General features: G+C 37.1%; 1 protein-coding gene across 10 annotated transcripts in view; it reads left to right on the plus strand.

The window, feature by feature from the left end:
• Positions 1–7,440, plus strand: part of UBR5 (ubiquitin protein ligase E3 component n-recognin 5) — an 86,226-nt gene extending 78,786 nt beyond the window's left edge. For all 10 annotated transcript variants that reach the window (XM_074554150.1, XM_074554177.1, XM_074554141.1 and 7 more), the window contains 8 exons: positions 542–602; positions 892–1,067; positions 1,444–1,528; positions 2,437–2,592; positions 2,973–3,086; positions 4,356–4,500; positions 5,093–5,178; positions 6,273–7,440. In XM_074554150.1, coding sequence (XP_074410251.1) covers positions 542–602; positions 892–1,067; positions 1,444–1,528; positions 2,437–2,592; positions 2,973–3,086; positions 4,356–4,500; positions 5,093–5,178; positions 6,273–6,485 — 1,036 coding nt within the window. In that variant the 3' untranslated portion in view covers positions 6,486–7,440. The remainder of the gene's footprint in view (positions 1–541; positions 603–891; positions 1,068–1,443; positions 1,529–2,436; positions 2,593–2,972; positions 3,087–4,355; positions 4,501–5,092; positions 5,179–6,272) is intronic.
• The last annotated feature ends 3,143 nt before the right edge of the window (positions 7,441–10,583 follow it).

Here is a 10,583-nt window from a genome sequence, read left to right on the forward strand (position 1 = left end):
CCTGCAGAGACCCCACCTGCACTGCTGCATCCAGCTCAGGGGTCCCCAGCACAGGAGGGATATGGACCTGTTGGAGCAAGTCCTGAGGAGGTCACCAAGATGATCAGAAGAATGGAGTACCTGTCTTATGAAGAAAGGCTGAGAGAACTGGGGTTGTTAGCATGGAAAAGAGAAAGCTTATGGGTGACCTAATTGTGACCTTCCAGTCCCTGAAGGAAACCAACAAAAAGATGGCAAGGGACTTTATACAAGAGCATGTAGTGACAATTCAAGGGGAATGGCTTCAAACTGAAAGAGAGGAGGTTTAGATTAGATAACAAGACGAAATTCTTTACTGTGAGGGTAATGCAACAGGTTACCCAGAGAAGGCGTAGATCCCTGGAGGTGATCAAGGCCAGGTTGGGCCTTGCTCTAGAGGAAAGTACCCCTGCCCACAGCAAGGGGGCTGGAACTTCATGGTCCCTTTCTAACCCAAACGATTCTATCATTCTGTGAGTCTGTGATGGTGAAATTAAATCTGCCTTTTTATTCCCTTCTCAAGGGAGAACGGTGCTGACAGTATATTGGATCTTGGATTGCTAGACTCTTCAGATAAAGTGCAGGTAATGAATCACCTGTTGCACAAAATTCATGTAAGATTCAGTTTTATCAGTTGATTTTAAAACTGGAAGTGATTGGAAGCTTTATCATGCAGGACAAAGTTCTGTTTAATCATTTCATTTTGAAAGGATTAACAGTAATTAGTCAAAAGTATAAAATGTCATTATTAGGAAATACCACAGGAATTCTTAACCAATGGAACCTGAATCTTTGGGTCCTGTAGCAAATAGCCTGATGTGTGTCAGTAAATAGAATGAAGTGTGTTAATTGCTGTTCTGACTTTGAAACCAGGAGAACAGAAAGCGCCATGGATCCAGCCGCAGTGTAGTAGATATGGAATTAGATGATACAGATGATGGGGATGATAATGCACCACTTTTCTACCAGCCTGGAAAACGAGGATTTTATACACCAAGACCTGGTAAAAACACAGAAGCAAGGCTGAATTGTTTCCGGAACATTGGCAGGTATTCTACCATTAACTTCTTAGTCTGAAAAAATGTAAAAGACAATCATGCACAACACCAGGGAGAATACCAATGATCCAAGCTGGAAAAAACTTGGTTTTTAAAATTTATTTTTTAATGGTCTCTATGTCTCACACTGAGCCTAAGTAGGGGGCAATTTGCATATGTCAACTTGAAGTTTCTTTTCCTGTTAAATTTTAATTTTTTATCCTTCTTTTTAAAAATTATGTATGCCCATGATTTTCATTTTTGAGCAATACATTTGGAAAGCTGACTCCAGCTTAATTCTTAGATTATAAGAACTCTTAAATGTGAGTTTGCTGAAAGATCTCTAGTGTAATTTCTGCTGTACCAAAACAAGCTCCATTTTTTTCAGAATCCTAGGATTGTGCTTGTTGCAGAATGAACTATGTCCCATCACATTAAATAGACACGTAATCAAAGTTCTACTTGGCAGAAAGGTAAGCTGAACATAAGAATTTTGATTTCCTGTAATTACATGAAACCTCATCCATAAAACTGGGCTTTTCCCTCTAACCACATATGTATTAACTAGCTGAGCTGATACTGGGACTGTATGGAGGTGTTCAGTTTGAGGACTTAATTTTTTCATTTCCTAGATTTTGAACAGAGTAGATGTTCTAGAAGTCAGGTATTTGACTAAGATGTAATGATTTTGTAATAAGTTAGCCTTCAACTTTCTTCAGAAACTATATACTGTCTCTGCTTTTTTTCTTCCTTAGACTCAGAAACCCTAGTGTTAAAAAATACTAGGCAATAGCTTACAGAAAAGCATCTTTCTGGATATTTGAGAGAGCTCATGGAATTAATTTGTAATTAAAATTTTGTCTCAGGAGTAGGTATAATTTAATTCAGAGCAATAATTACTTAAACTTTTAAACAAAACTTCTATCCTGGCCCAGTAAAAGCTAATCATGTACTGCACTTTTGATGCATTAGTCAATGGCGTTGTAAGTTCTGTCTGATCCAGCAAATTTAAACCAAGATTTGTTACTACTGGTCTTTGCTTAAATTCACTTTTGATCACATAATCAGTTACCCAACATAGTATAATCTTTAATGGAAAAGAGTTAATGGGAGAAATGGCCTTTAAATACCTCCTGGTGTCTTCCAAGAGTGTTTGCCTTCTAAATATTTTCTTAAAGTTTTTCTTGTTGAATATGTATTCTTTTCAGTATTCCAATGTACCTTCTAAAGCAGACTGAAAGTAGGAGTTTACTGCATTTATTTCTGTGTGTTTGTATCTTCTGTTGCTAGTGCATAGATCTGGCACAGGTCACATAATTTTGAATACACTCTTAAACACCTGTTGTGTTTCAAACTTCAAACTTGTGTCCTTTTTTTATAGGTGAACTGGCACGACTTCGCTTTTTTTGATCCGGTTATGTACGAAAGCCTTCGGCAGCTTATCCTCGCCTCCCAGAGTACAGATGCTGATGCAGTGTTTGCAGCAATGGATTTAGCCTTTGCAATAGACCTGTGTAAGGAGGAGGGTGGAGGGCAGGTAAGCACAGCTAAACTTGTGGCTCTCTAGTTTCAGAGTTTGACAGCATATGCAGGGTGTAGTGTGTACATAATCCAGGCTCTTCTCAGATGGCAGATAAAATATTTTATTCTTCTTGGATTCAGTGCAGTGTTCTTAGATATTGAAGCCTGTATTTTTTTCTTTGAAAATGATCTGGAGTGTACCATAGACCCTGGTAACTGTAGTCAATCCTAGGGAATTTTTAAAACTAACCTGTAGTAGTGAATTATACTTGGGTTTGGAGGTATATTGAGCAATAAAATGCTCTGCAGCATACTGTGGTGGTTGTAATGATCTCATTTCCTTTATATCCCTTTTCTTCTTCCCCTATTCAAATGTTCCTTATTTCTTTGCCATAGGTTGAACTTATTTCCAATGGTGTAAATATACCAGTCACTCCTCAGAATGTATATGAGTACGTCCGGAAATATGCAGAACACCGAATGTTGGTAGTAGCAGAGCAGCCTCTACATGTAAGTCTTTAGTGGAGTTCTTTTAAAAAGAAGGGAAAAAAACCCTGTCATCTTTCAATCAGTTAATTATTCTCCTCATTGTGGTGTTGCTAATCAGGTTTCTTTAAAGTCTTGACAGCTTGATTAAAAGTATTTAATTTTTTTTGTAATTGTATAGCTGTTTATGTAGTACTGTGAAGACTGAGTAATTGATCTTATAGAATGAAAGATAATTTATTTTATTGTTGTGGGTCTCCTTGGTTAAATATATATGTTTATTTCTTGAGCTCAAATGGCACAAATCCTCTTGGAATTTTGGCTTTGTATTTGGCAGCTCCTTTGTTCTTAATAATTTATTAACTTTGATTTGTTTGCATCCTTGTTCTAAGAAAAACTAATTTATAAAACCACTTATACTAGCCTGTCAAGAAACATAAAAATTGACTAGAAAACCATATTAAAAATTATTTGATTTTTTTTAAAGCCCTTGTCAAATAACACTTACAGAATAATATATTTTTGTAGACAGTTAATGAAGACCAGTCTGTCATGATGCTGCTACATGTAAACTTCGTTTCTTGTGCTCATTGTGGTTTCCTGCTGCACATCTGAGATAGGGCAGCAGGCCAGATTACCTCTGTGCAGCTGAGGTCTAAATTCTCACAGAAAGAACATGTTCCTGGAATTAAGATACTTGATCTCCGTGTCTGCATATATTACTAATTTGGCTCTTGTTTAAGAGTTGAAAACCCTTACACTTGTATTCATTTTGAAATTTTCTAAAGCAAGTTGATTCATAGTACTCCATTTACAATATGGAATTTCTTATCTTTTCAGGATATTACTTATATAGAATATATGTGTATGTGTGTCTGCGTGTGTAATATTTTTGAAGCAGAGTTGGCATGTGTCTGAGGAAGCAAAGTAAAAGGAACATGCAAGATGCATTTTTTTTTGGTTTTTTTAAATTGCATCAAATTCAGCGCAGCTTAGCAAAATACCTGCACATTTTAGCATTAGAAGAGTTCATGTGCTTCTGCTCCTGGTGAAATACAAGCTCAAGCCAGTACTGCTTTCTTTGCTCTAGTAGGCAGGGTTTAAAAATTGGTGCAGTTCTTTGTTTCAGAATATTTGCATCTCAGATGATAAAGCTTAAAAAGAAAAGAGCAGCTCAGAGAATAATGAATCTTGAGTTAAAGGGAATTTCACATGAAAATTTTAAGTAATGTGTTTAAAGTCAGTCTTAAAAGTTACAGGGTTACAATGTGCATTTTGTTGTTTTCACTTAAGGCAATGAGGAAGGGGCTCCTGGATGTACTTCCAAAGAATTCATTAGAAGATTTGACAGCAGAAGATTTCAGACTTTTGGTAAATGGCTGTGGTGAAGTAAATGTGCAAATGCTAATCAGCTTTACCTCTTTCAATGATGAATCAGGTATGAAATAACCTAGTCATAAACAGAGTTGCAGGTATAACTTAACACTGTTTTTTCTGTGTGGAGTAGTTACTAGCATTAAACTTGAACTAGTAAGTCTGCCATTAGTTAATAAGCCAGTGAAAGCTGTTATAAAGTTATTACTTGGGATATTTTTTTACATTCCTTAGAAAATATTTACCTTCAGTTAAATGAGGGTGGAGAAGGCATGTTTTCCAACTTGACTGTCATGAGATGTTAAATACATGGATTGTATTACTGGTAGTGTATCTTTCTTCTGAAAATTCTCTAGAACTATAAATGTGATGGATGCAAGTTTAATACTTCTTACATAATTTTTAAACTGTGTGTAGTTGCAGTTGGGATTTTTGGTAAGGAGGGAGGAGTGGGAGTGGTACTAAGTTATGTCAGTGTTGGCCTTGCTTTCAAAGCTATTCATTCAGTTTGAAATTACTGATCTCCAGTATCAGGACTTTATGAATATGATTGTAGCTGAGATCCAGCTTGCAGCACATGTAAAACAGGTCTTAATCTTAATGTTACTGTCCAGTGCAGCAGCTGAATTGTTATTTCACCTTGTCATTTCACACAGGAGAAAATGCTGAGAAGCTTTTGCAATTCAAGCGTTGGTTTTGGTCCATAGTTGAGAAGATGAGTATGACAGAAAGACAAGATCTGGTAAGTTGTCCATTCCCATTGGAAACATGCAGGAAGAATTGGAATAAGTGGTGTCAGTACTGTTCTTGACTGTGTCTACTTGCAGAGACTTGTTGAAGAGTTAAGGTAGCAGAGAGGGTAGTAGGGTTGGGTAAGACTTGGTTCTGGAAACAACAGGTGTGAATGCCAGACCTTCTTGTAATTGAAAGTAAGCATGGTGTGTTCTTCTCCCTGTTCGTAGGTCTCTTACAGAAGCACAGTTTCACTCTGCACAGTTGCTCTTAAGATGAGTAACTGTGGTTATTCAACTGTGATGTGGGCTGGTAGGGTTTTGAGGTCAAGTTCTCTTCATGCATCATCTACTCACCTGACTTCTGTGTATCCGGAGGGCAATATGTGTGTCCTCTCTGTAAGATGTCAGTAATGAAACCATGTCCTTCTCAAGGCCCTTTAGGAGTGAAAAGCTGATGAGAAGCATGAAAGAATAACATACTGTTTGGGGGATTTTATTTTTAAAAACTTGCCTGTAAATTTTATTCATTGTACACCTCTTGAAATGGTTTGTTTTTAACTTCCTACTCTGTAAGGTACTATCTCTCCCTTACAGTCTACTAAAAGGAAACAAAGAGTACTCTGAAAAGTGCAAACCCTAGAGCATGTTTTTCAAGGAGTGTCTATGCTTACACCTTGGTGGTGACTCAGTATTTCACACTTGAGATAATAAACCAAATGCTCTCTGTTGCTCCCTTTTGTCTGTACCAGTACTACATCCTGTAGTCTCTGACTGGTTTGTGAGACGTTCCTGATTCAATTTGTATTGATGGGTGTCACCACCTTCCCAGATGGATATTTGGACATGCCATTTACTGAGGATTTGTTGATACAGGATAGTTTTGAATGCTGCTTTTATCAGTTTTATGCATGAGCAGTTGATGAAGGAAGTGAAGGAAGCTACTAGAGAAGAAAGTAGAATAACTGTGGAATTTAGTTTGGCATATTGAAGAGAACATAGTATTATCAATCTTGCTGTGATTGTGCAATTCTTTTTCAACCTATCCCTACACAGTTTGTAGGCAGTATGAATCTTAATTTTAAACACTGTCTTCTTTTTTCAGGTTTACTTTTGGACCTCAAGTCCATCATTGCCCGCCAGTGAGGAGGGGTTCCAGCCTATGCCATCCATCACAATAAGGCCACCAGATGACCAACATCTTCCAACAGCAAACACTTGCATTTCTCGCCTTTATGTCCCACTCTATTCCTCTAAGCAGATTTTGAAACAAAAATTGTTACTCGCCATTAAGACCAAGAATTTTGGTTTTGTGTAGAGTATAAAAAGTGTGTATTGCTGTGTAATATTACTAGCTAAGTTTTGTAGATTTTTCCATTTGTCTATAAAAGTTTATGAAAGTTAATGCTGTCATACCCCTGGTGGTACTTCAAAGATTTAAATGCAAACATTCCTGTACTAAATTTGTAACATAAAGGCCTAAGGAGCACTAGCAATATGTGATTGCAACAGTTTGCTAGTCAAGAACTCCTTTGCCTAACCCCAGCCAAAGATGACAGCAGAACAATATAATTTACACTGTGATTTATCTTTTTGCTGAGGGAGAATATGTAAAATGTTCTGAAAATTCACTGCTGCCTTTGTGGAAAGTGTTTCAGCAAAGGTTCTTGTATAGAGGGAGTAGGGAATTTCAAAATAAAAAATTAAGTATGTTCTGTGTTTTTAACTTTTTTTTTTAATGGTGTTTAATTTGTGGTTGGCTGCAGTTGTGTATCATGTATATTGAACTTGTAAAAAGTTCCTGACAGCTCAGATCCCAGAGTTGGGATTGCTGACTTATGAAACCACTTCCATTGCAATTTTTGTTCTATTGCATTGAACTCTGGCACATCAGTTACCATCACTAATATTTTGCATGTAATCTGTACCTTTAGTGGTTTTTTTTTTTTCCCTGTACATATTTGATGAGGCCAATGCACAGTATTTCATAGTTCACAATCAGCATTTTTGTATCCTTGTTACAGTGAACAGACAGTCAGGAGATTGTTCCACTACCAGTCCTAACCCAACACTTGTACTACATTATCTAACTATGTAAACTCAGCCTGGGCACTTTCTGGTAACTGTAAAATGTTTATAAGATCATGATTATTGAAGATACATTTTTTGGAAAACTTTAATGTTCGTGAGCTGCTTAACTTCTTTTGTATCTAGCCTTTTTTTAAGTATCTTGTTACAGTTTTTTAATAAAGAAATTACAGACAAAATACCAAGTCATACTGAAGAAACAATAGTTTTTATTTATTAAGCCATTTATACTTTAGCTAACAGCATACACTAAACATAGTTGGTCATTAAAAATCTGAATTTTGTAGCTGAAAAATTGACATGCAGAAGACATTTAGCCCACATTTTACAGTTAGCAGAGAATCCTGAAAGAAATGGGCCAGGCAACCCCTCCTTTTAACAGAATTGGTTTGAAGGAAAAGTGGCTTGTTCTGAAAAATCTCAAGGCAATTAGTTTAGAATAAAATTCTCAAATTTCATTATAGTGAGTTCTACTGTACTTTCACTTATGAAGTGCTTGGTTAGATTTGGGGAGGGCAGTCTTTGACCTTGATGTAGGATTTCTTTTCCCTAAGGCTTGAGAGGTTTTGAGTTAGAAATTGGTTGATGAAGAAAGGAGCTACTTTTTTTGCTGTAAAACTAAATTTATGAAGCTTAGCAGACTGAAATATTGAGGGATAAGAACTTCTGTGGTGGTGATGTTCTTCTTTCTTGCTTCTCCAACCCTATTAGTCCATGTTAATGATTTTTTTTCTCCCTTTTGTTGGGAAGAGCTGAAGTAATGTTCCGTCCAAATCCTAGCAGAACTCACCTCTGCCAGAACTCCTCTGGGTTTTCTTTCTGTTAGCTAGTTGTAGGATGACCAAAAGTTACCTACATCTGATTTTCAAAAAAGCCTCTTCATTTTTTTAGTTGCTAAAGGTATGGAGTACAGTTGATACCACAAATTCTGATCACCAGTTGCCAAATTGATGCTGAAAATCTTCTCCTCTAAATAAGGTGGAGTGTTTCAGGCTTGTGTACTTAAACTGCAGATAAATAAACAGATGCAGAATTATTTCTGCAGGTACTAATGCTTCCTCTAAATCGATCATCCTAGAAAAGGATAGTTTCAATGTATGAGGATTGGAGCTAGACTTCCTGTTGTGACCTCCAGTGTATCTTAAGTTCAAAACTGATTTTACTACGCTAAAAAGAAAAAGCAGTACAGCCTCACAAATCTAGCTAGAGGCATTTTAGTATAGTGGTGTGGCTGTTCTCTTATACTAAGGAGGATAAGTTACAAAGGTACAAAGCAACATCTACCTTTTGCCTGGCTATCAAACTGCTGTGATTATTTCCACTACCAAAACTGCCTCTAACTGAAATGTGCAAGGTTAGTAGAAATCAACAAAAGAAACTGTTTAGAATAGCATCAAAACTCCAGTCTGTAAAATAAAGCTCCCTCCCTCACAAAGCTTTGTGAGGCTTGATGTACTAAGAATTATCCAAGGCCCTTGGATGAAAGGCCACATATACATGTAAAGTACTGTGTATATATATATGTATTGTGTGTATATGTATATAAGTGTATGTGTATGTATAACATATAAATATATGTTATATGTATATATATTTCTGTATATAGATTAAGCATTTTTTAAGTCCTGTAATGTATAGCTAGACAAAAGCTTTGCAGATAGCACAGTAGCTCACCCTATATACACACACAAGGCATTCTGGTAAGCAGAGAGGGAATTTAGAATGATATATACTGTCGTCATTGACTTGAAATATGTATGTAGCTTTATAAATAGCTTTTTTTCCTCTGTATGGTATATTTCAACTATATCAAGATTTTAATAAGAAAAATGTTTATTAAAATCATACACCTCCTCTCCCTTTGACTTAAGCCCTTCTGTTAGTTCACTTAAAGTGTGGTAGTGAAACTAGTTAAATTCTGTAATGTTTACTCTTTTTAATAGTCTAAATCCTTAGCTGTTCACCATTGCTGAAAGAGGCAATAAAGGTAGCTGCTAATAAAATATTATGACCAACTACTAGAGTAGGTCCTAATCTGAATCTAGTGAAACCTTGATACTTTAGTGCTAATTTCTGTGACTAATTCTTGGCTTTGGTTTCTTTTACTTAACTAGCTGTATCCAACACAAGGTAAATCACTTGCTCCAGTTTTGATAATTTTCCAGGAAGGAAAAATTGTCATCGAGTGGTCTTTCCCACCTATGTGGTTTGGAAGTGGTTTTTCTTTCCTACAAGTGAGTAATTTGGTCCCTAGATAACAAGCAGTGATAAAGCTGGAAACTGGCAATCTTATGAATCCAACACCATACCCTTGCAGAGCAGCATTCAGGGAGGCAGAGGAAAGGAAATTTTCCTCAATTCTTAAACAAGGTTTATCCTTGTATGCAATTATGCAAACCATACAGACTTGCTGGTTTTCAGAAGTTTACTTCAATGCATCTGAAGGGAAGTGTGTAGTGAGGAGGGCTGCAGCTCTCCATGGTAGCTGGAGTGCAGGTGGGGGAAGTTGCCCAGCCACCACCAACCGCCTCCTGTGCAGTTGCTTCTCAGAGAGAGCCAGGACTCAGCACAGCTCCTGGTCACTCTTAACACCACGTGAATGATTGTTCACTGAGTCTGTGCTAACCTCCTCCTTTCTATGCTAACTGCTGTGCCCTAACTCCCTCTTTATAGGTCCCACAGCCTGTGCATCTGTAAATACCATGCTCTTCGCTTCACTTGGATTTTTCTGGCTTCCTCTCTGTAAGGCAAACTGTCGATACCTCGTTTAGTTGCTCTGATTCCCTTCTTCTTTCAAGCTTTGTAGGATTTGACCTTTTTCCTGAACTCTTTTGTTTGCCTATTTAGTAACAGATCTGCTAAAACCAAATAGAAAATTCTGCATGTCCAGATTAGCTGGATTTCAGCATGTGTGGCATTATCTTACTCTGAGGTAGAAGGCATGTCCACACTTTAAAATGTGTCAGTGAATGGGTCATGAGAAAGCTTCAGTGAGTGCCTGTAACTCACAGTGCTGGAAGTTTCCACATGATCTCTGTGGGGAGGACGTGAACAGGCTTCACAACTGGAGAGTGGCCTCCATCACAGTGCAGTCACTGCCCATCAGGACTTCTGGCATTATCAGGAGCTCTGATGGATCCTTTGCTAGTTGGAAATTGCTTTTGTGGCTTTCATTTGCAGCTATTTCAGATTTGTTGAACTGAGAAGTGTGGAGGGCTTTTAATCTTTTATAAATTTTAATGGATTTTTTGTGGAGTTGTCTTAGAGGATAACTTCATGTCTTGCTTGAAAGACAATCCTGTTAGATAGTATTTTCCACAAACTACTT

Source organism: Zonotrichia albicollis, chromosome 1, assembly GCF_047830755.1.
Source record: "Zonotrichia albicollis isolate bZonAlb1 chromosome 1, bZonAlb1.hap1, whole genome shotgun sequence".
Classification (NCBI taxonomy): Eukaryota; Metazoa; Chordata; class Aves; order Passeriformes; family Passerellidae; genus Zonotrichia; species Zonotrichia albicollis.